At 41.1% G+C, this 26168-nt stretch overlaps 1 protein-coding gene across 1 annotated transcript in view; it reads left to right on the top strand.

The window, feature by feature from the left end:
- Positions 1–3537: 3537 nt before the first annotated feature.
- sptlc3 (serine palmitoyltransferase, long chain base subunit 3) overlaps positions 3538–26168 on the top strand; it is a 30713-nt gene continuing 8082 nt past the window's right edge. The window contains exons 1-9 of the mRNA XM_049600811.1: positions 3538–3765; positions 6676–6867; positions 8002–8156; positions 9253–9401; positions 14790–14914; positions 16367–16460; positions 19059–19164; positions 20449–20668; positions 24407–24533. Coding sequence (XP_049456768.1) covers positions 3694–3765; positions 6676–6867; positions 8002–8156; positions 9253–9401; positions 14790–14914; positions 16367–16460; positions 19059–19164; positions 20449–20668; positions 24407–24533 — 1240 coding nt within the window. The 5' untranslated portion in view covers positions 3538–3693. The remainder of the gene's footprint in view (positions 3766–6675; positions 6868–8001; positions 8157–9252; positions 9402–14789; positions 14915–16366; positions 16461–19058; positions 19165–20448; positions 20669–24406; positions 24534–26168) is intronic.

Here is a 26168-nt window from a genome sequence, read left to right as displayed (position 1 = left end):
CCTATATACACCGTTTCACCATTCATCTGTATTCAAGGTGGGAAATCTTTTTCATGGAGGTTTCAAAGTAATTTCCCCATCACAACTTAAAAAGGGAAACCGCATCTAATAATCTTAAATGTAGAGAAGAGAAGCCGGGGTGAGACATACAAGGATCAATCCTGTTAGGAAATTAAAACATCAATCAATATCAAACAGGAAGCAAATAAAATCAAGTCCAATCTTCAGTCATGTTGAAAAAACATGAAAGGCGCTAGCTGAAGTGTAAAATGGAGAATTTCCCTGCGGAGATGATGAGCCTAATTTTGTGATCCTCCTTAAACATTGATCAACTTTGGTCAAACTCACAATGACAGTATGTTCAACAGCGAGATAAAATATGTCTAAAAGTTTGATGCTGGAAAATCCAAATTGCCCAAATGTGCAGCCGCATAGAAGAATTAAAAAGAAACATTTGCAAAGCAAAAATGAACAGTGCCATCCAGATTGACATAGCTAATGAATCCTGACAGATGTAGGTTACATCTGGTCCCACTGGTAGAAAGCAATCCTGTAGTGAAAGCAGGGAGGCACCAGCCGCTGTGACAGCTCCATTCAGGACTCCAAGCTGAGCTAAGAGGAGGTGAGAGCTGCGGATACCTTTAATTTACTAAGACTGCGGTATGCTACCCTCCATTCAATCATTGCCTCTATAACAGTTGGATGCAAGCCGACTACTCCAGATTCATGATATGTCCTTTTCTCTCTGCTTCACTCAAACTGCAATACCAATGATCTCCCAGCACTCTTGTCAGCCTTCCTAGTTTACCCTCATGCAAGTGTCAGCCTGCGTTCCCCCCTCCCTCCCTGACAAGTGGTCTTGAGTTATTAGACAACACCAACCCTCATCAGTTAGTGCGAAGTGAGGGCAGCTCTGAAGTGATGGCGTATGACATGTGTCATCCCACAGGGCCTGAGTGTTTTCAGCCAAAACATCACACAATGCATTCAAAGAAGGCCTCATTCTACAAGCTTTGCAATTCAAATGAAGACTTAAAAACTCAAGACACATGTCAAAGAGACAGCACAATTTCCGATTGTGGTGGGTTGGGAAAGCAGGAAATGATGTCTGTCAAACGGTGAATGGTTGTGAGGGATAGAGTCTCGTACCTATAGTGATAAATGATTTGTGTTAAAATGACATGGCGGTGGGGAGGGGGGGTATTAGACAGGCTGTAAAATGTCCCATGTGGTAGTTCTTCAATCAAACGTGCTTCCTGTCCAAACACACTCTGGCAGAATAGCCTAACATAAAGTATACAGAAAGTGTATAGCAGATACCTTGATTTGAAATGTTTCCTCTCACAGCTGTTCAGACATGCATATGCATTCCAAACTCTGAGTTTCCCTTAATATTATCACTTGGACTGTCTGCTACTCATATTCTGCCTGTGCACGCCCACTGAGAGACATGCTCTCCAAAACAGCAGCAAGTCAGTGTCAATATGTAAAGACATACCCTCATTACATTTACTGTCACAGTACTGCGTATATTCCGACTGACTGTGTACCCACAATCTAAATGCACCACAAGACCACTGAGTAGGCCTTGACCTTTTACTAACAAACAATCTCTTTGTGTTTGCCGAAGGGAAAATCTCAACAACGCAGGCGGGCAACAAAGTGTCGACAGCCTGCATACAGAAGTAAGTTTACAAGGCAATTTTGATTTGACCTATGCCAATAACAGAGTGTCTGATTTATGACACCTCAGTAAATCATCAACCAGGAAGACTAACTGCAGAGACTGCAAATTGTAGCACACCTTCCTGGACTAAACATCTGTGTGCTCTGCAAGAACAATGCCAGAGTGGCTGTAGGGGGTGTACAGTGTATCATTAGGCTGAGCTGGACTGTTACACATAACTGCTTAAAGCTGTGCCCTGAAACATAATCTATTTGGCTGCATGTGGTCAATAAAATGCTCTTATTACTAACTGTGCATTTAGGAGAGCAGTCCAGCACAGTGAGCATAAGTTTAAGCCCTCACAATAATAAGCACTGGCCCTCCTGAGGAGTACTTGAGCCAGATTGAGATGCCAACTCAGCCCCGGATGTAGCTGAACCCTCTGACCTGTCAGTGCATAAAGGCAAGATCTATATCAAGAGCTAGAAAAGTGCTGCATTATATTACCACGTTATCATATAGATCAGTTTTCAGCAAATCTGTGTCAAATTATGTGTATTAAAGCAGCAGGGTGGTGCAGTGCTTCGCGTTGTCACCTCACAGCAAGAGGGTTCCTGGTTCGAACCTGGACCCAGGGTGAGGTAGCCCCTCTATGTGGAGTTTGCATGTTCTCCCCGTGGCAGCGTGGGTTTTTTCCGGGTATTCCAGCTTCCTCCCACAGTCCAAAGGTTAATTGGTGATTCCAAATTGGCCTTAGGTGTGAATGTGAGCATGTCTCTATGCCTCAGCCCTGTGATAGTCTGGCAACCTGTCCAACGTGTAACCCGCCTCTCGCCCAGGGTCAGCTGGGATAGGCTCCAGCCCCCCCATAACCTCTAACAGGATAAGCGGTTACAGAAAACGAATGAATGAATTAATTAATGTGTATTTAGCCTTGACTTCATTTCTGTCTAAACCATGTTTACTGGATTTTAGTGCATATATAAAAACAATCTGTAATGTGACTGTGAAGATCATAACTTTGAAATCAGGTTACTGTGAGCATCACGCGCACTGCTGATTGTGCATTTTGGTGTGTACTACTATCACTGGACTAACAATTCACAAAGATAAGATAAGGCTACAATAAATCTAATCTGCAAACAAACCATAAACATCTGCAAACAAACAAGCATCCTATATTGACCTAAAGGCTTGGCCTAAAATAAGGTAAACAAATGACTATATATAATTTTGTTCAAGTGAAAATACAAATATGTCAGTGTAAACATTCTTAATTATATATTAAAGTGCTGTATTCACATTCTTACAAAACAGGGACAATAAATAATAACAAAATGTACTTTAAGTATCAAAAGTAAAAGTAAATGTAGGAAAATTGGCCCTGTGAGAACAGTACTATTATAGTATATAATATAATTGTAGAGGTAATACTGTTGCATTAGTTGGAGGAGGTACATTATACTGTTTAGTAGTTCTACAGCACATATTTTCTAAGATGTTTTGTTTGCAAAAATATCTTAATCACAGAATTAACAAGTAGTTAAAGTTGTTTATGTAGCATATAAAGAGTGCAATTTGCTCTAAAATGAAGTACAAAGTAGCATTACAGTAAATGGAAATACTCAAGTAAAATACTCAAAGCTTAAGTATCATGATTGAATAAATGTACTTAGTTACTTAGAATACCTTAACAAGACAAACTGGCAAATTCAAAGATAACACTTAGTTTAAGATGCAAACTAGGTGCTAAGTTTCCAAGTGTCGTTATTGGATAAATTGAAAAAGGAGAAGAGAGAGTTGACACATTAACAGATATCGAAACAGTGCAATAACTGAAGTGTGGCTTTTTTTTTTGAAGAACTCGCCAACGCATAGCGATGTTCAAACCCAGCCACAATGGGAGGCTGAACCGAAGCAACAAAAGGAGGAAGTCACCTTTGTAAGTGAAGTAAAGCTCACCGGTGGTTATATTACCTGACAGTCAAACAGAGGACACAGACAGTCGCTGCTGCGCGTCAAGGAATATGGCAAAGGCTGCGGGTAAAGGCAACTTAAAACCACATTTGAACCAGAATGGCTATCACAGCAGGAGAGAGGTATGTCTGTCAGCGGCTGGATTTACTCACACAAACACGTTTGTGCGCCAGATTATTTCATGCGTCTGTTTCACGCTTCTTGCGTAAAATCAGGTATTTGTTACTATTTCCCTGCAGAGACTGTCTTGAAATTGAGCAACAGTTACGGGGCTCTTTACCTGATACGACCTCTGTGACGTAGGCAAACTTTGTAACCCATAGAGGCTGCTCACCTGCTGCATATAAACCACCAAAATCACACCACCGCTATACTTAAAGCGTCCCAGGCTATATGCGCGTAAAAGAAAGTTGTGCCATTGTGTCTTTTACGGTACCAATAGTTGTGACGTGATATTTAAGCAACCCAAAGCTCTATATGACGCTATTTACATTTTAAATAATTAAAAACTAACTGCATGATCTGCCTGCTATCGTTCTTATTATAAAAGAATGGTTAGTTCCTCCAAAAAGAACAATGCAAACCAAACAGCTATAAATTAACAAACGACCCCGCCCTGAAACTCTTCCCTGTTGCAACAGCAGGTTTCTTTTGCCTTCAGGCTCAGTCTTACAGGTGAGGAAGGTGAAGCCACTTTGTACTTTCGTTTACATTTGTGTTTGTTTACACTTAAGCCTTTTTGTTACCTTTTGCCTCATTATGAAAGTTGGGTTACTGAAGTTTGGTGCAGATGTTTGTTTATGCAAATTAAGTCACCTGCTTTGAGGCTAAGATTTTTTTTTATGTATAATCCCATACTTTATGGTTGTAATTTAACAATGTAACATAACACCACTTGTAACGGTTTCACTTAGTCCAACAACTTAAGTTTTTATTTATACGTTTTTTGAATACTTTTAATGCCCGACACTCAAGCAATGGATTTACCTGAAGTCTGATATGACCATTAACATCATGGTATCAGTTTTTGTGAAAGGAAGCATTAACTGGTGACTTTTCAAACCCTAGTTTAGTTAGTTAATTACACTTGTTCAACAACACTTACCGCTGTTTAAAGATGCTTCCACAATCCTCTTTTCTGGACAGATAATTAAAAATAATATACTCCCTGTGTTACACAAAAAACGATTTTGTTTATCTAAGCTGCAAGTGCTTAACCAAACAAACATGGCAGCTGGAAGTGACACATCTCCTTGGTGCTGCAGATGGTGTCAAACAACTGTGTTACCAAAACTGCAACCAATACAGGTTTCTTTTATCAAGGCCAATATTGATGATATTTACATTTTCATAAGTATAAAGGTATTTATTAATTTTGTTGTTAGAGTCGTTCCAAATAAGGCCTCACTTCTGGCTGCCATCTTTATTGAAATTTGTGCAAGTTGCATCGTTTCAACAGCTGTCAGTAAAATCTTTTTTATGCTGGTTTAAGCAGCTACTTCTGCTTTCCAAAGCAGTGTATTCTCTGTTAACTCTCCTTAAGCATATTTTGACTTTATTACATTTAGAAAAAGCACGACGCTTTGAGTCCAAATCGGCTTTTCAGTACTGTCATTTATGCTGGTTTATACCGTAGACTCAGATTATCCATTATTGTAAATCATCTTATTTTTATTCAAATGTGAGCAATGCAAAAATGATCCCATATAGCAGCTTTTACTTGGCGTGACCTTGAATAATATGTGGGTGTCATGGTGGTGGTGCAGTGGTTAGCCTAGTCACCTTGCAGCATGAGGGTTCAGCTGGCTGCAGCCCCTCTGTGTGGAGTTTGTATGTTTCCACAGTCAGCATGGGTTTTCCCCAGTCTCTCTATTTTCCTCCTACAGTCTAAAGACATTAGGGCTGCCATGAACGATTATTTTCATTGTCGACTAATCTGTCGATTATTTCTTCGATTAGTCGACTAATCATTTCATCGAAAAATGTGTTAAAATGTTGAAAAATATTGGTCTATCTCGCCCAAACCCCAAAATTACTTCATCTAATGTCTTGTTTCCTACTCACGCCGAAGGGTTTTAGTTCACTGTCACAGGAGAGTGTGTAAAGCTGCCAATATTTCAACGTAAGAAGCTGCAATAAGAGTATTTTGGGGTACTTTTATAGTACTTTTCTATGAAAAATGACTCAAACCGATTAGTCGACTACTAAAATAGTCACCGATTATTTTAATAGTCGATTAGTCATTGATTAGTCGACTAATCGTGGCAGCCCTAAAAGACATGCAGGTTAAGTTAATTGTTGACTCTAAACTGTACATAGGTGTGAATGTGAGTGTGATGTGTTGTATGTCTCTTCTCTTTGTGTCAGTCTTGTGATTGACTGATGACCTGTCCAGGATGTATTTACAGTTCTTCTCCAGCGTCAGCTGGGATAGGCTCCAGCCCCCTGTGGCCATGTAAAGCAGGGGTGTCAAACATATATGGCCCATATGTCAGAGCTGATCCACCAATCCAGCCTACTGGTTGACTTTTTGCACGTGCAATATTGATGCATTTGTGAAGAATAAGAGCTGCCAGGTGTCAGGAGCAAGTTAGTTAGTAGCCTGCTTTGTGTAAAATGCTGCTTTAGAGGCTTTTCCAGTCTTACCAGTAAAAAAAAATGTACTGTGGTCTTAGTTAAAGATATTTAACATTGTGCAAAATATCAACCAGCAGCTTCAGTACAAAGGAATCTGTGTTAAAACAGTATGGGTGGCATATTATTGCTGAAGCACTAGCAAAACATTTGGCAGTTTCTTCAGAGTTTGACACCCCTGCTGTAAAGGATAAGTGGTTACAGATAATGGATGGAATGGAGAGTCTGAAAAATATGTGTTAGTGACATCTGGAAGTGCAGCAGTAGGCCACTACCTCCCTCCCCTTCTCCTCTCCCATCCCTTTGTTTGAAACTGAGCCACTTTTATTCAAACGGTATTGTTCTCTCTTGTCTTGTCTGCAATGTAAGAGAGCTTATGTGGGCCTCTTGTTGTATAGAAAAATGGCCCAGGGACTGGTGTCGCCTCCAGGCAGCACAGGCACGAGTCCTTTGAACAGGCCCCCATGTACGTGGCTGTCCTGACATACCTGGGCTTTGGCATTGTCACACTGTTTGGCTACCTCAGAGATTTCCTCAGAGCCGTGGGCTTAGAGAAGTGCCACCTTGCCCAGGAAAGAGTGGAACAGAAGGTACGTAAAATCAGCACAAACATAGGCAAATTGCAGGCATATACACATACTGTAGACACACACATGCACCCAGACAGTTTGAATAGGGGAGCATGCACGCCTTGGGTGTCAACACTTTTTGTTTCCCCCTAATTATTTCAATTTTTGCTCTTAAGCTCCCTCTCTGCCTCCTTCCTTCGTGTTCCTCTGCACTATAATGTTGCCATGGGTGAGATGGTACACCACAGAGAATATCTGTTGAAGACCTAATTAAATCTCAGAGGATTCAAGTTCTTTCTTCGTTACTGTGCTTCAGATCCTAGATAAGGCCCCAACACTGCCACATGAGAGCTATTGTATTACCATAGATTTGATTTCTTAAATCTTAAAAACCACACTTACTGTTAGATAAGTTAGTAGTAATGATTTGTTTTGCGTGGCTCATATTAAAAAAAATGCTGTAACCTTATAAAAACAAATGCTGTTAGCATGTTTGGTTACTATTTTGATAAGGCAGTGTGTCCATAGGCAGAGACAATAAAGCAGTGTCTCCAAGGAATAACCAGGCAGTTTGCTCCTTGTGTTTGACAACAATCATTTGCAGTGTGAAGTTAAGGTGAGACTGTAATGGTGGCGTCATTGGATCAGACATACAGAGGGGGGGCTAATGAAGGCAAATGCTCAAATAATCTTGGTAAGTAGCATTGTCAGGGGTTCACTGTGTGTGAAAACATACAAGCAGCATAAAGACCACAGCAGTGTAGATCTGAATCTCCTACCAAGGTAAAAACTGAGAAGGCGGTTTGAATGTTTATGAGGTACAGAAGTCACCTGCTGCAAGTACAAAGGTAGACACAATATAACAAACACCTGTGTGGTCATCAAGAGTTAGGGCATCTCACATAAATGATATGAAGAGCCCCTATTTACAGGGCAAAGTGCTTTAAGAGGATGGGCAAGGGAATGTGTCGGGTCACAAAACTAAAGCAAATAATGCACAGTATGTATTTTAATTTCAACATGGTACAACATAGAAACATCGAAGAGATTTGTTTTCCTTACGTCAACTTACTTTGTTGTATTGTTTCACCACTCTGTGACACCCTGGCACTGGCTTACTGTGAAGCTGTTGATGATGCTTCTCTTTGTTCTCAGGCTTTCATACCTCTTTATCAAGATTTTGAGAATTTTTACACTCGAAACTTGTACATGAGGGTACGAGACAACTGGAACCGCCCCATATGCAGCCTGCCGGGACCTGTATTTGACCTGATGGAGAGAGTGTCCAATGACTACAACTGGACCTTTAGGTACTCTCATCCAGTCATCTGTGATATAGTATACTAGACATTTTCTAGTATAGGTCTACATGCTGCTCAGCTCAAGAATGTTTAAAATGTCAATGCTTAAAAAGCTTGTTAGTATTTAATTTTAGATGTAGTCCATGTGTCATCAGTGAGGACATGTCAGTCCTAAATTCTTTGACACAAGTGAGGCAGCTCTGTGTTGCTCAGCAGGGTCAGGGAATACATAAGAGCCACAGGGAGTGGATGTGACATTATGAATCAGGAAAGAGGGGTAGTCAGGGTGGATTACATGTTTTAAGAGGTTCAACCTGACTGGAAAAAGTAGAAATGGAGCAGTCAGCTTGTCTTCAGTGGTTAAGTTTGGTGATAGGGTAAAGAGGTGGCAAAACAACTATTTAATGGACAGTTTAAAGAAAAAGTTTTCAGCCTCTGCTGTATCTAACACTGCAGTAACACAGTAACACATATCATTAGGTGAGAAGTTCAGTTTCATCAAAACAACAACACATGCAGAACACACTATAGGTTAAAAAGGTCAAATACCATAATTTTCCATCACAGAGGCATGAGGAACGGTTTGTAGTGGTGTGCAGGTTTACATGCGCAGTCAGAGGAAGTAGGCCAGTTGATGAAATGGAGCAGTTCTCCTAAAATACTGTTTAAACTCTGATGCTAATGCACAGTGAGGCTGTGCACTCTTGACAGACCATGTGAACTTACATCAGCTTGCCTTATTGCAAGAAGCTATTACACACCTTCCATCTTTTCCCAATTTGCATGTTTATTTACATATTATAGGGCAGCATAATGAGTTGTGAATATTTGATTATATTCCCAAAAAATAATGTCCAAGGAAATTGGAATAATGAATCCTGATACACACGCAGTCACTGCTGTTTACCTTATATACAGTAAACATCGCTATAATTGCTCCTCATGAAATGAACTCCACTGACAAAGAAACAAGTTCATGATTAGCAATTTTTTTAATTGAATGTTGATTACTTTTTAAATATGTAATTAATTCCCTGAGTGTGTGTGTAAGTAGAAAAAAGTAGGAGGCAACAGAAAGTGATTCCTAATGTTTACACGCTTGCAGGTTTACAGGGAGGACCATACCCAATGTTATCAACATGGGCTCTTACAACTACCTCGGTTTTGCTGAGAACAATGCTGATTTCCTGAAAACGGTGGCAGAGACGACACGCCAGTATGGGGTTAGTGTCTGCAGCACAAGGCAGGAAATAGGTGAGTCTGTGGTCAGTGTGCAGTGGTACAGATTTAAAAACAATGTGTGGCACTTGTCTTCTTAAAGCTACAGTTCACTACAGAATCAAAAACATACATACTCACCTCTTACCTGTAGTGCTTTTTAATCAGTCTAGATTGTTTTGGTGTGAGCTGCCAAGGGTTAGAGATATCAGCCGTAGAGATGTCTGCCTTCTCTCCAATGTAATGGAACTAGGTGGCACTCGGCTTGTGGTGCTCAAAGTGCCAAAAAAATACATTTGAAAAACTCAACAGCAATGTCTCTTTCCAGAAATCATGACCTGGTTACTTAAGATAATCCACAGACCTTGTTGTGAGCAGTTTCATGTAGGAACTATTTTCTTTTTACCAAACTACACCTGCCAACCATGTCACCACACAGAAGGAGACGTGCATCTACTCATGCATAAGAGGCTCATGCTTGTGACAGCGCAGAATGTAATCATAAATGGTGTCCCCTTCCACTGAGCTGTAATGTTAGCTACCTCAGTGGTGCCAGGTAAGCTAGCAGTAGATGCATACTTCCTCCTCTGTGGCGATTCAATTGACAGGTGTCGCTTGTAAGACAGAAAATAGTTCCTATGTGAAACCAGTCACAACAAGGTCTGTAGATTAGCAGAATCAGAAATACTTTATTGAGCCCCAGGGTAATTGTAAAACGTTACAGTCGCTCTGATGTATAGCATAGAGAATCATAGGACAGTAGAAATGTATGTAAAAAATATAAAAAGAATTTGCATCATGCTACAATGTTTGACACTAGTATATAAAATATTTGAAAATATGTATAATATGATAAGTATGAAATGTGTGTACAAATATGTGCATTATGCAATATTACAATGTATAAAAGCAGTATGGAATTTTTAAAAAATATTTATATTATGCTACAATGTACAACACAATATATACATGAATAGAAATATGAATAAAAAATGCTATGAACAATATGTGCATTGTATGCTCATCAAGTGTGTTGTTGGTAAGAATAAATTATTATACTGAAAAGAATATTGCCCAGTTAAATTACTGCATCAGTCTCTGTACAGTTGCACAGACTTATTGTACCTTTAAATCAGTATAATATATATATTGAAATATAATAAACAAATCATGGAATTAGAACTGCTGATGGCTGAATTAAGTCCAAGAGTGTTTGACACACTGAGGGAGGAGTTAAAAAAAAAGACAGCTACAGGCAGGAGTGACCCTCTGTGGCACTCTACTGTGCATCTTAGGGGATTCTGGCACTGAATGTACTCCTGTGCTTGACCAGCACATCACTGAGTGGGTGGTAGACACTGTCCAAGATGACCCATAACTCAGACAGCATCTTCCTGTCTGACACTGCCACCAGAAAGTCCAGCTCCACCCCCACAACGTTTCTGGCCTTGCCGATGAGTTTGTTGAGTCTGTTGACATCTGCTCCCCTCAACCTGCTGCCCTAGCAAACAACAGCAAACGGGATAGCACAGACTCATTAAACATCCTCTCCATTGTCCAGCAGATGTTGGACGACCTCAGCCTCCTCAGAATCTAGAGGCGGCTCTGGCACATTTGTTTTGTTTTTTGGCTTTAGTGCTATCGAGCTCCATTATATTGCAGAGAAGGCAAACATCTCTGTAGCCGATATCTCCAACCCTTCGCTAATCACACTAAAATAGTCTAGACTGATGAATAGCACTGCATGTAAGAAAATATGCATTGTTGATTTGGGGGCGAACTATCCCTTTAAGTTAGTTTCAACAAGGGTATTCATTTTGTCTTGAGTGAAAAAGGTCCACTTCATAATTCAAGTTAAAAGAGCATATGGCAGGGAATGTTTTTTACTTCATCTTTCAGTGCCTCTCATTTTTTACATATGCATCTATTTTAACGTCTCCGGCAGACCTTGATGACACTGACTATAAGTTGAGTATCAAACTGGAAATAAAACTCCATCTCCCTCATCACATATGCCACGATTTATTATCTTTCTCATGAGTTATACTGCCCGCGTGTTTAATTATCTTCCAGTGGCTGCAGTGTAATATGAATTATTCAACCTTTGTTGAATTATGTACCATTTGGGCATAAGCTGAGATCATTACATACTGGTCCACACTGGGAGGTGGGGGAAATTATATCATAGTGGAATGTAACATTATGAAACACCCTGGACATTAGGCAGGATGCAAAAGGAATATAAGTGAGAAGAGTGATGGAGCAGAAAGGATCAGAAAGTGGGATCTGTGGCTTCAGAGGAATTTTGAATGATATTTTATCCTCTGAACTTTTACCCAGCTTCTGATAGTGTTTAGGTGCCTGCATGTGCCAGGATCTCATGTTCTGGCACAGCTATGTTGCAGCAGTGAAATGTGACGGCTGTCAAAAGCTGCGTGTTTGCTGGTCAAACCCTGACAATGGGTAAACATTGTGGAGCTCACTAAACAGGGCACTCTTAGCAAAGTTTACTTAAGAAAAGTAGTTCCTTTTTTTCTCTGTTAGTGAGGTTTAGTTTATGACACTTTTGACACTGTGCTGTGTATCTGCTGAGAGCAGGCTAGCAGAAGGTGAGCTGACATACAAGCTCAGAGTGGGTTGAGTGGCTGCGTGGTGTTTCATGATATCAGCAGTTTGACAAGAACAGAGAAAACTGGAGGAATTAAAGGGCATGTGATCGTTCCTTAGACGTCGGTTTGTTAGAGTGCAAGTACCCCCCTTGCGCGCACACACACACTCCTCCGCACCATCCATTATTCATCTGTGTGATTTATTTATATGTTTATTTCTCTTTTAAAATGGGACTGTTTTTCCCTGGGTTTGTAATCCGTGTTTCAGCTGGCTCACAGAGAGGGTTAAGGAATAACAAGCATTTCTCCCCAGAGACCTTATTAAGCATCAATTATTAAAGACCCAAGTATCTCTGTAGTAGCAGTGACGCTATCACCAGTGTTTTCGTTCACATGTCGGGATTTGTATTGGTGTTATGCAGGATGTGTTTCTACTGAATTTACCAGCTCTCAGTTTATTTCAAACTAAAATGATGATGATTTAAAGAATATTTCACACTCCACTCTTGTCTGTGCCTTCAACATCCTCTCAAGATTTAAGGGAAAATGTTCTTGATGCAAGGTTCTTTTCAAATGTTTCATCTCATCTCCACTTCTATGTTATCTGATATTTAATTCTTTTAGAAACTGCAGTTCAGTTTTAGGCTTTTGGGTCAACTTCTAGAGATGATTGTTACGCAATGTCAAGTTCAGTTCAAAAGTTACTAAAAAATTCTAAATAATTCTTCCCCAATTCCCCTTCAGTATATGTAGCGCAGTGTGAGGTATTTTTGTTATTGGGTAGACGTGTTAAAGTAGATACAAAGTGCTCTGAAAGCACGCCCTGTGAGTAAACCGCCATGTCAAACATTCATAGATTTGTATTAATGGATAGCTCACGGTTCCTGCTTCTCCTACAATCATTAACATATAGTGTGTTAGATAATGATGTCATATAGTCAAATGAATGACAAATTACCAAGACATACTAAGTGCAGCTGCCATGCACATAATAGTAAGAATTTCACCATTATATGTACACTAATATACTAATGTACAGCTGTAAGGCTGTTTTGTGTGCATGTGTATGAGACTAAGCCATTGTTGTACTTTCTCTTGAGACTGCAGTCGAGATTGGTGATAGAAATTATTAACTCTTCCTGGCATTTCTTTCTCGTCTGGTTGTAAAGCCTTTGAAGAGAAACCTCAATCACAGGTTTACAATGAAAGACACGGATTTAGCTTAGAGATTTGCAAACATAATCTTTATTGTCTCTCCACGATAATGCACCCCAACCTTGGCAGTTGTTATATAGCTTTTTTTTTTTTTTTGTTAGTCAACAAGCTTTGATGATTGTGATGGCAGTATGGTGACCTTGGTAATTCAGAGGACAGGGGGCCATGCTTAATGAGATGCATGTGAATCAAGAGCTGACTCAAGTCAGCAAAGTGAGTGGGATCTAATAAGGACCCTCCACCCTCTCTTACCTGAAGAGTATCCAGACCGCGGGCAGCCTTATGAGGTTAGCATATCAATAAGGAGGCAGGGCATCTCTATGAAGCCACAGCTGAGTAAAACGTTCTATACAGAGAGTGAATGCCGATGCAGTCTGATCAAAAATGCTGCACATGCCAGCAGGGATTGTGAGCCTGAGTGGTTGAGGAAATGTATGAATCGATTTGACTGGGATCACCATAAAGGCAGAGCTGCTTCGCTGTGTTATAGTTTTATACACATCACTCCATTTTCCTGTCCTTCCTCAACCATTCAGTCTGTTTGAACTTTCTGATGCTTGCTTATGTGGTTACTGTTTTTTATTGATTATGACTACAATGATTAATATCCCATATATGTTAAATCAATTCACTATTTTCTTAAGAATTGCCTCAATGGAATTACATATCTCAAAACCAGGCCAGATTATTATATTCACTGGTAACTTGTTTAATATTATAGTATTTCAAAGACCTACAAATATTTAAAGACGTCTTTTTACTGACAGATTTACTGTGCTTCTGTTGTGATGGTGGCAGTTTTATCTTTACAGTGGTTATATAATTTACCATCAAAACACTTATCAACAGTTATGAAAGTACTATAGTACTATAGAGTAATATTTAACTCTGTAGTATAACTAGTAACTACTATAGTAACTCTATAGTGAGCATACAGTGGGTTCAAATTTACTGAACCTATATGTTGTACTGTATTTCAGCCATATATAACATTGCCCACAGCCAGCAGCAATAAAATACAGTATATATGAACCTTTCACTGCCTCCTCTCTCCCTGTAGCTCACAATTATAACAGCAATTCTTTTTTTTATCAGCTGACCACAAGGGCAGTAATGAAAGCACCCCAGAGATGCCCGAAAATCCCACTTTTATTGCACAAAATAGAAAAACACCATGTCAGGCAACAGATTACAATCTGATCAATTTTCTAAATGAATTCTGGTCCCCCACCTGTCACATTGGGTTATAACAAACTGCCTCAGTCCCAAAATGTGCTGCACAACCATTTTAGACTTTGCACGGCTCGCCTCGATATCACCTGGGATGAGAAAGGGGGGTAGTTGAAGTAGATTACAAATACACCACATCTTGAATCTTTATAAATCTCTTCAAATGCCTAGAGTGTTTGGGGCTGGTGCTGCGTGTGCAGTTAGTCCAGGCTGTTGCGTAAGGGTGTCTTGCTTTTTATCAGGAGGCACTCAAGTCTGTCAAAGTTTGCGATTGGATGATAAAAACTAGAAAACCCAAAGACATGATTAACAAACAAGTACAGTGATCTCGTCAGAGTGAGACATCTTTTTTGTGATTTCTATCTTGTAGGTAACCTGAGCATTCATGAAGAGCTGGAGCAACTTGTGGCCAATTTTCTCGGAGTAGAATCTTCCATGACGTTTGGGATGGGTTTCGCCACCAACTCGATGAACATTCCAGCACTTGTTGGCAAGGTTTGTGATTTTACACCATTAATGCCACACACTGATTGTAGGAAATCCTGCTATACATGGGTATCATTTTTACAGCGCAGCAGAAATTAATCTAATTAGCCTAGCTTTTGTTCCTTTCTCGCATATGGCCTAAATTAATGAATAACAGTCAACTAAACTCAGCTGCGACACTCCCGACCCACCCCCATTAATTAAAATCATAATTAAACATTACAGTAGCCGCAAGGATGAGGCTCTGGGCATACATAGCTGCTTTCAGTCACATAGACAAGGAAGGGCAGGTTTTGTTAAGAGCACAACTCGAGGGTATGATTACCCATACTCTGGCCTGGCGGCACACCAGCCTGGCTCACACAGACAGCCACGGGTTACCAGGGGCAACACACAGCATGAATATCTGTGATTGGACTGGACAGGGGAAGGGGAGGTTGACTCTTTAAGTGATGAGAACGGGGTCGTTTATGCAGCTCAAGAGGTGTAGCAGCCCCTTAGGCTGCAGCCCCCAACAGTAACCCTGCAGGGGCTGGGGGGTCAACCCACACTGCCAACTCTATCCTACAGGGACAGGCTGTGCCAGGACAGGCCTCGCTGTGCAGGCAGGGCTACATTAGAGTGACAGCTGCTGGTAGACCAGGGACCAGGCCAGCTGGACCCCAGGCCAAACCGAGGGTATCTGTCACTGAGACGGTGTCAACATACCCTCTACAAGAGTTCACTCAAACTAATGCAGTCAAATGCTTAGAGCTTCAGTGTTAAATATGCTAATGTTGTGGAGAGAATTTCCTAGAACAGCTGAATTAATTTGCATGCTGATTTTTATGGCATACTCTCCATTATGAAAAATGTGATGTGTCTGTTAGTTGAAACTTCATCAGACATGAAAGAATTTCTGAATATGTGCAGTACATACAGCTATTATCATACACAGAGGACCTACACATAGAGGATTATGATTGAGGCATGGATGGGCAAGAGGAGAATAGTGGGCAGACTTGTAATTGGACAGGTGGATCCTTTTAGAGCAACAAATATTGTACAGAACGTTCTACAAGGACAAAGTACAAAAACATGAAGTACGCAGAAAAACAAGCAGCCTCTCAGAAAACAGACACAAGAGTAGAGTTACGCAGCACACACAGCTACACTGATTTTCATCCATGTACATTATACTGATGATAGTGTTTACAAGCTTTCTCCTGTGCGCAAGAGAGAATCTAATTGGCCCTGTCTCTAAGTATAGATCATTAAATGTGAAACAACATTATACACTGTCTTTGCAAATATTATCATCTTATCAATAATGAAAGATTACAACCAGTGTAATGTACTATACATACAGGAATTTTATGGAGTTTGTAAGAAATTTTAATTTCCAGATTGCAGGAACATGTGATTCAGTTGTTAAACTGGAATTGAAATTTAATTAAATCTTTTCTCTCTGCTGATTTTCAGGGTTGTTTGATACTGAGCGATGAGCTCAATCACACATCTCTCATCTTAGGGGCCAGACTGTCAGGAGCGACCATCCGCGTGTTCAAGCACAACAGTGAGTCCAGTAACTCTTTCATGTCTCACAACCAGCCTGGCAGGTCTGGAATCTCTTTGTTTATTTTTTAATTCCAACGGGCGTTATCAATGGCTGTAGACCAAAATGCCTGTGAACTGGTTAGACCTATTATGAGTCAGAGCAACAAAACATGATGTAGCACTGAGCGACTGCAAATCACTAAAGCGTGATGCAGATGCAGCCATCTTTGTTTTCAAAACTGCTCAATGGCACTCCTCTTTACTAAGCTAGGTTTATGCTCACCGTAGTGTCCCTGGCATGAGGGTGAATGAGCCAAAAATGACATCATCACAGATTTAGCATAACACACAAAGGCTCCACAAGTTTTCAGTCATCATATCAAACTCACCCTGTTTTAGATAAACTTTTGTGATTGGCTCGAAGCGGGCCAGGTCGGCTGCAAATCTGTTTGAACGGGAGGAGGACCAGACGCATCTGCCAGAGCAAATAAAACACGAGCTCGCAGATTGTCTGGTTCCCAGGCTACCTTACAACGACATGATACACAACGTTATTTAAGCTATAACCAATGTGGTGTTTCAGTTTGCCAGCATCTGTAACATTCATTGCTCCTGCCAAATAAACATTGCTGATGCATTTTGCAATAGATTATCTTTCGATGAAGTTTGGATTTCTGTTTGTGCAGCCACCTCTGCTGCTCACATTATCTAGTTCTTCTTCTGTTCATTCCAAACTGTTGCTGCTGTGAGAAAAACACATTACTTTCTGTGCGGTACAGGATTTGCCTTAGGAAAGACCTACTTAACATTCTGTGTTTAGAGCAGCAAATGTAAAAAGCTTTAATGAAATGGGTTCAGTTTACAGTCACGACTGCATTTTATTCCATAAGCAGCAGAGCAGCAAAACATAAGTTTATTTATATGAAAATGTCATCTTACTTAGACTAAATGCTCCCTATTATTTTGTCAAAGTATACATTGTCAGTAGATGAATAGGGAGAATTATTTAGCATGAATGATACAACATTAATCACGCTTGCGTTGGAAACATCCACTGCTCTTTCAGGAGACAGGACAAATGAGCCGGTCCTCTGGCAGCAAATGTGTCCTGACAGGTACAAGCAGAGTCAGTTATGGGTCCTCCAAGCAGATCCCAGAGGCCTGTCTAAAGGCAAAGAGCCCTCAGGCACCTGAGTATCTGACCCCTCCCTGCTTTTATACCTCCAGCACCAGACACTCTTTTATTAGTGCAAGGCCAATATTTACTAAGAGGGTTCAACCGATCAACTCGGCCACATCAACAGATAAGAGAAAAAAAAATCTCTGTCTAAAATGTCTAATAACCCTTGTTTTTGTTTCAGTGGTGTGTGTTTAACATGGAAGGATGGGAATTCATGCCAGAGAGCAGATGAACTGGTTTGTCCAGTCTAGCTTTGTGAGACGTGTGTTGTAAATACTTTGAATAGTAATAGATAAAGGACGCTTATTTTGAAGGTTGGCATAATTATTCATTCAGATGATTACATGTATTTAATGGAAGGTTATGGCTTGTTTATAAAGCTGGTAGCATTTTTACATCCCCAGGGTCACTGCAAAGATAAGATAATAACATCTTTGTTGGCATCCACAACTGTATGCGCGTTTCTTATGGTAGCAAAGACTACCATCCCCCTCATCACAGTCATACAGTATCACGCATCAGGCCATGTGGCTTATCTCAAATCAGTGCTTAACTGTGAAATAATCTTTTCCTCATTCTTGTCTGTGCACACAGCCCAGCCACTGTGGATTTCTCTTTCACTGTCTGGTTTCCTCAATGTTGATATTGGTAATGTGAGGTGTACTCTGCTTTGCGGAGCTTCAGGAAGTGATTTTTATCAGAAGAGCGTCTGCTGCCTCTTCAGTAAACCTGTTTTTTTGTGCTGAGGGAGCGATATCGATCATCTATGACAGATAATTAGCTGTGACAGGTTTACTCGCTGCTCGGCTGGAAATGGTTGGATTGCGGTCATACTTTGAATAATGCTGCTTTGCAAACCACAGTTATTCAACACTGCCATCTGCTGGCTTGCAGCAGAGGAACATTAATAGTGTAGCCACTGCATGTTATAAACTCTAAATGCCATGGGGAAATGATTTGGATGAAGCCAAAATTTTGATCCTAATTTTAAGCAACCATGCAGACTGCACTGAAGAGACCTTTGGCCAAACCCATATTTAGCTCAGTTAGTAATCCGCCCTGATACAGACATTGCAGGTGTTCATTAGCATCAGGCTGCAGAGGTATTTGCAGTGTGTAGTTTGTGGAAGGTGTTTCTGGCAGATAAAGTAGTGTTTTGTGTACTCTGTGAACTGCCCTGCCCTGTAGAAATTATTACTCAACTTACTGTGGTTGGCTTTTAGTTGGAGTTCCTTGCATCTCATTATTGCTACACTCTAAAAACAGGATGTATTTGTATGTATAAAGTGTTTAATTGTACTTGATTTCATTGTACAAGACTAAACTACACTACAAACATCATTGTGTGTTAAGCTATTTGTTTTGTACCTTAATAAGGTTTGAAATTAGATTAGATTGTTGGGTTCTTGCCTGTTTCATCACTTTTTTTTCTCTCAGACATGCACAGTCTGGAGAAGATGCTGAGAGAGGCAGTGTGCTCTGGGCAGCCGCGAACCCACAGGCCCTGGAAGAAGATTCTCATCATGGTGGAAGGCATCTATAGGTCAGCTGTCATTATACAACACACACACATCAGTGTAGTCGCTCTCTCACAGGCACATATCTTGGGGGTCAGTTGAGCCGTTGTATCAATCTTTGTAAGTATAGGCTTCCAGGTGGTCTTTAGCAGAGTTTTTTGCACAGCCAGGTAGAAATCTTAAATTGTAACCTGAGGAGAGCTTTCAGCCAGTGTTTAGCACTCCCTATAATGGTCTCCTTTACAATTGCTTCCCTCTGTGTGTGTCTATGGTTGGGTACCGTTTCATTACAAGAGAGAAGAGCAAGGTGTTGTGTGTCTCTCACAGGCCAGCAGTGAGCTATCCTGAGTCTTAGTGACCCTCTCCATCTGCTCATTAGCTCCAAATCAAGGCCAAATGGAGCCACAGAGATTGACTTGGCTACACCCCCAGTTCCAACTGTTTATCATGGCCATTTACTTCTCTCCTTTCTTCCCTCTTTTTACCCTCAAACGCACCATGCATTTCAGCCCTTTTGAACTAAAACACCACATATTTATTTTACTTAATAGACAACTTAATTTCCCCTCCACACATTTACACAGTCGGTGAAGTTTACTAAATTGGTTTTTGACAACCTTCTTATCAAATGAACAGGACAGTCTTGAACATAGCCATCAGTTGGTATCAATATGACTATTAGTTCCACAACGGTCCTGGTAATTTGAGAGACAACTTAATTGCATGTAATCATATTGCAATAATGTCTGATGTCAGACTCCGACATTAAAAAAACGCTGCCTTGCTGTACGGCACTGAAAGAACTAATGCTCCATCTATCGCCTCCCTGTAACATCAAAAGGCTCAGATAAAGACTAAGCATGCTTAGCTATATCCTGGCCCTGCCTTTGATGTCCATGTCCATCCTGGTGAAACCCTGTCTTGTGTCATTTGGGCTGCAGACGTTCTCAGCCATAGCAAGGATAGCAGGTCTGGGATTGCTCTATTTTCACCAGCCATATACTCACTCATGCTGTCTGTTTGTAGCCTTAAAAGGCTTGCATCCAAGGGGAGGAAGAGATGGGAAAGAGGTGGGAGTAAAGTGAAAGAGGCCAGCAGAAAGATTCTTGGAAGATTGGAGCGTGTCAAATTATGTAATATGCACTTACAGATGTACAGATCCTCTGCAGTGGATAAAGTGAGGTCCAGGGTCGGATTCTTTTCCTTTTAAACCTGATCACCTAAAAAGTCTGGCCTACAATTGATTAAATGTGAGTGCCCACATTGTTTAATTTGTAACTGTATTCTTTGTTTGACTCTCGTCTCATTAGCATGGAGGGCTCAGTGGTGCGACTTCCTGAGATCATCGCTCTGAAGAAAAAGTACAAAGCATATCTGTACCTAGACGAGGCCCACAGTATCGGAGCAGTGGGACCATCGGGGAGGGGCGTGACCGAGCTGTTTAATGTGAACCCTACTGACGTGGACGTGATGATGGGCACCTTCACCAAGAGCTTTGGGGCTGCTGGAGGCTATATCGCAGGGAAAAAGGTTACTGTGGATTTTGGGATTTTCTGTGTCAGCTCTCTCTGCTTTATTAATTTTACAGTAGTTGATATTCATACACTGCATATCGTTCTGTCATTCTGAATATAATTTGTACAATTTGTTTGTTTTTTTTAATCTTATGAGTTATATAAAGGGCTGGATATCAGTACTCCTTAACCTCAACCGAAATAACCCAATTAGTGTCGAAATGTCTCCACTCTAACGATACGTGCAATTGAGCCTTTTGCACTGACTGTAGCAACTCCCCACCATATCAGCAAACTTTCTGATGCAGCCGCCTCCGTCTGCCCAATTAGCACCAGCTAACAAACACCCACACCTAACACCAAGCCAAAAAACAGTCCCAACAAACTCACACCAGCACTGAAACATCTCAACTCTGTCATTAAACCCATAAATAACTGTTAGGCAACGTTAGCTACGTGATGCTAACGCTTAGCCCCATCACTGTGTTTGCGGCCAGGCAGACTCTCGCAACTGTCCTTAGTGCAGAGCTCACACTCCTGCAGCAGCAGCTACAATCCATAAAGTCTTTGGTGAGGTGAAGTTAAAGGAAATGGCCACTTTAGAATGAAAATACGGACAGTACTTACTGACCCTCATGCTGACAAGAAGTCCAGTGTAGTTCTTTAATCCACAAAACTCGTTCAGGGTATCGGAGGATAACAGCTAGCCAGATTTTTCCATACACTTGAAGTGCATGGAACCCATGTCCAAAATCATTTTGAAAATGTAATAAAACTCCACTAATGCATTTCAAAAACGCCAGAACGGCTCGTCCAACAGCAGGAAGGACTCGTGAGAACAAGAACGTCTCTGAACATTCTCGAGTCTCGTGCGAGTTGCCATGTAAACACAGCACGCCTGCAGGCTAACTGACCACGGTGAGAATTTTTTTTTTTTTTTTTCAAGTCAATTTTGCATGCCGCAGCTTCAGGGCACTTGGATTACGATAGACGAGCCGTTCTGATGTTTTTGAAATGCATTAGCTTAGTTTTATTACATTTTCAAAATGATTTTGGACATGGACGTGTATGGAAAAATTCGGCTAGCTGTTATCCTCCGATACCCAGAACAAGTTTTGTGGATTATAAAACTACACTGGACTTCTTGTCGGCATAATGGTCAGTAAGTACTGTCTGTATTTTCATTCTAAAGTGGTCATTTCCTTTAAGCGTGGTGTATTTGATGGAGTTGCAGTCCAGCATGCCGAGATGCCACCACATTCGAAAGTATGGCTATATGCTACAAGCCTCTCCATTCACATCATAGCTATCGCCTAAAGTACCGTATTGGTATCAGTAACACTTTACGGATACTGGTTCTAGTGTTTTTAAATGATGCCCAACCCTAGTTATAAATATACATTTAATCATTTTACACCTGAGAATTTTTGTTTACAGCATTTCATTCTAAAACTTAATTTTCTTCCACACATTTTCTATTAAGGTAGGCCATATTCAGAACACTTTATTGCCTCAAGTTTTTGTGTTTAATCACATAGCTGGCTGTAAAGAGTGAATGTAAACATGAGGAGAGAGAGGCAGGGAAAGGCAATGTTATTTGTTTTGCATATTTCAACATGACAATTCAGTGCTTTATATTAAAGAAGATATAAGAGAAACACAAGGCAGTATAAAAAAGACACATACAGAGAAAGGGTTTAAAATAAAGGACAAAAACAAGCTGAAATAGTTTAATGTAATGTAATTCATCATCACTGTTTTAAGTGATATCCAAATCACCAGTTTGTGGTACACCTGTAAAAAAACTGAATTAGCAAACACTGCAGTAGACCTGCTGATTTTCCAGTCAGGCAGAAACTAGTCTGGTTGCTATGTAAAAATAATCCCCCTGGACATAAACGGGGTCAAGATACATTTCAAAATGTACGTAGGTGGGATTAATCACACAGAAACAATTCCAACAGCTGTAGGCAAGTTGCCATTCTCAGAAAATAACTGAGCTGAATTTTTAAAACTTTCTTGACATTGTTTATACAACCTGGCAGCCATTGTCTGTATACAGGAACAGTGTTAACCCATTTGGCTCCAAAGCAGGTTAGAACACATCGAACAAAATATTTATTTTACCTTGGTCTTTATTTAAAGATGTGTGGGACTCAATCATACACACTTCATTACACCCCACCTCTCCTGTAGCTCTCACGTGTCCAACAAATGTTCCCCAGGCTGTGACTCCGGGCCTTTATAATTCTTTTTTACTCCATTAAAAAGTACACTTTAGTACATAACCACATTGGTTTTGTGGCAGTTGATTAGAAAGCAACGGAGGAAACGGCCATGTTGCTTGAATTAGGTATTCAGAGAGGGACCCTTCCTGCCGTTGCCTTTATGTCGGCTCAGCCCTGCTCTGCCATAATAAGAAGGTAAAGCTGGCAGAGGGCCAGCCCCTTCTTGTGGCGGGCGTCGGAACTGCGCTCCAGATTTAACAGGATGACTTTTAACAAGCATGATAATGTTTGAAGTAAGAACACTGTGCCTGGTTTGACAGCTGGCTGTAGTAAACCCCTGAAAGAAACAGGCAGGAAAAGAGAGAGAAAGCCTTTAGATTTGACGTATTTGTTGTTGTGGTGAAATCCCCCAAATCCTACATTAAGTGGATGCGGGTTGACCGACAAAAGACTCTGCAGATGTGCTCTGGAAAATAGTCATGTTACAGCTATTTTATGAGAGTACCAAAAATAAATATCCCAGTACATACACTCCAAGCTCCTTCTAATTCACTTCAACCTTGCATGAAAGAGGCTTTATTCATTAACCCTTTACTCAAAACTGGGATTGCACTGAGATTAGGTTATTAAATACATCCGTTGAAGAACCAAGTAGTGTGTGTGGTGTTCTGGCACAGCTCCTGCTCTGTGGCACTGTGGACATGTATCACCACATCAGTATTGTGGCCACCTTGTGGCTGAGGAAACACTCTAAGCTGTCACTCCGCACCCGCAGACGTGAGATGGATTTCGGACATGTTCTCTTAACTGGTTTATCTTGGTCGCACCAAAATCCTGCGGGGGCCCTAAAGCGGTGAAAATCCCCCTGCTTTAAACGAAAACAGATGTCAGGTTGTTTCAGGGTTCTTATCCTACGTTTGAGCATTTCCCCTAAAATCCCCTCCCCTCTTATGTGTGAGGAAGCCGCAGCCGCCGCCCAGTGGGGACAGATGGCGGTGAGTGGAAATGGTGGCCAGACAGCATCTCCGGCTATGTGTCATCACCCTGCACCCGCTGGCCACTGCGCGGCCACTGAGCAGCAGCCCATCACAGCTTCAGGCCCCGATCCCAACCTCAGACCACTTACACACATGTGCTCCAGGGACCCATGACCGAATCGGTTTCCTGAAATCCTGCTCTTCTCTTGACAGCCATTCACAGAATTAATCTCCTGCTGACATTTACGAATAATGAGCATGGCAGTCCTCATTCTGGCTCATTTCAGCAATGGTTCTTTCTCAAATTAGTGCGCTGGCTACCTTAGAGTAGAGAGCAGGGACAGGTCCAGAGCTATTTTACAGTCAATGCCAAGACAGTCATAATGACAGAAAAATGACTTGAGGTATTTTAATTGATTTTCAGGTGTTCAGCTCGCTCTAGTGGTGCTAAAATAAAAGTGCAGGGAAGTGCAGTTCTGAGAATACATATTATTACATATATATTTAATCAGTGTTTTTACAAAAATGTCTGTGTGTCCTGTGTTGCAGGAGTTGGTAGACTACCTGCGCAGTCACTCTCACAGTGCAGTATATGCCTCGGCCATGTCCCCTCCTGTCACTGAGCAGATCATACGCGCCATGAAGTGCATCATGGGAAAAGACGGGAGCACAGAGGGTGAGTGTCTTAGTTCGCCGCAACTCCCACCAGTGAACGTCACCCTCAATTTCAGTCTTATTATCCACATGCTCGTCAAACTTGATGTTCTTTACACAGACAAATATTATGTCTGGCTTATAAAAATTTTTACACCTTAATATAATTTTTTATGGAAACAACAGCAAACCAAATCCAGAGGATAGCACCAATGTTAACATTAGGAGTAAATCCAGACCTGCAGGGAAAGACAAACAGCTGCTTGGTCAGAAAATGTGGTTGCAATTACAGGGGTCTGCAGTGGTAGGAAGAGGGGGGACGTGCAGTCCCTGAGCACACGTGACCTTAACGTGGAGGAAATCATTTTCATGTGTGTGTTGTGAGGAACACTGTACCGCTGAAAAGTTTCTGCTTTAATGGCATCAGACACAAGGGCAGGGAAGTAGTCATTACCAGACCGGTTGCGATACTGCCAGAGCAATTCTTCTTGAGTTATTATAGTTTTAGTTCTGGCAGTAGTAGTAGTAGTATATGTAGTGGTGGAGGTAGTAGTGGAAGGTAAATGGCAGATATTTACACACTTACAGTAACAGCCATGTTAACTGCGTGGGATACAAAAATACATGTCTGTCGTAGGGTGTTGTAATGGGTTAATCACTTCAAGGACCAAAGCCTGGTGTCTCATGGTTGAGGTGTATTGTAGCTTCATGCAAAGATGAGTAACTTTCTCATCTGGCTCTGAACCAGACATGCTTTGCATCTGACGTAGCCCAGCGAAATAGCTGTTGTGGAAAAATGAGTCTTGACCTGTCTTATAGAGGGCAGGGAACACAGCAAACACTGCAGTCTTTCACCACATTAGCTCCAGCATCCATCACAAAACTATAAAAGCCCACTCTGACAGGAATTTTTCTGTGTGTGTGTGTATATATATATATATATATATATATATATATATGCCGGATACCTTTTTATTCCTTTTTCTCTCAGCCCTCCCCAGTCCCCCTCACCTTTCTCAACTATGTTGAATTTCGCACTTTAAAGCAAAATGGTGGCAACGGCTCTGAAACATGGGGAAAAAACCCTGACAGACAGCAACATCCACACATTCTCACCTACTCATATGATTTCTGAGTCTGGCAGCAGGTTTTTGACCCCCATGCCCTCTATCTAAGCAGAGAGGAACAATTTACAAAATGGGGCCTGCTTTTTGGCAGATGCCTGAATGTTGTGGTTTTTTTTCCTCCCTCCCTCTTTCTCTTTCTCTCTGCTGAGATAAGGGGATTTAAAGTGCTCTCTTACATCCCCATGAAAGAACTGCCAATCTGTTCCCAGGTAATCAGAGGGAAACAGAGTTGTGTTCCAAGGCTGGGCCATGCCAAACTGTGCTACAGCCACAGAGCGCCAGGCTCCCCAGTGATTCACATCATCTGAAAACACAGGGGGTTAGCAGGGCAACCCGCCTCTGCTGTCTTTGATTTGATTTCTAATACATTTATCTGAAATACATGTGATCCTTAAGCATTATTTGTATTCCGTTTCAGTCATGGCTTCGCTCCAGTGGCAGTCCACAGTCACTCATTTTGTGCGAAATCCATCGTATCCAATTTGCAAACCCTCATTTTGGCAACGCGCGAGTGCGTATACCATGCCGTC

This window comes from Epinephelus fuscoguttatus, linkage group LG16 (assembly GCF_011397635.1).
Source record: "Epinephelus fuscoguttatus linkage group LG16, E.fuscoguttatus.final_Chr_v1".
Lineage (NCBI taxonomy): Eukaryota > Metazoa > Chordata > Actinopteri > Perciformes > Serranidae > Epinephelus > Epinephelus fuscoguttatus.
The sequence above is the reverse complement of the archived record's forward strand: the minus strand, read 5'-3'. Positions and strand labels throughout refer to the sequence as shown.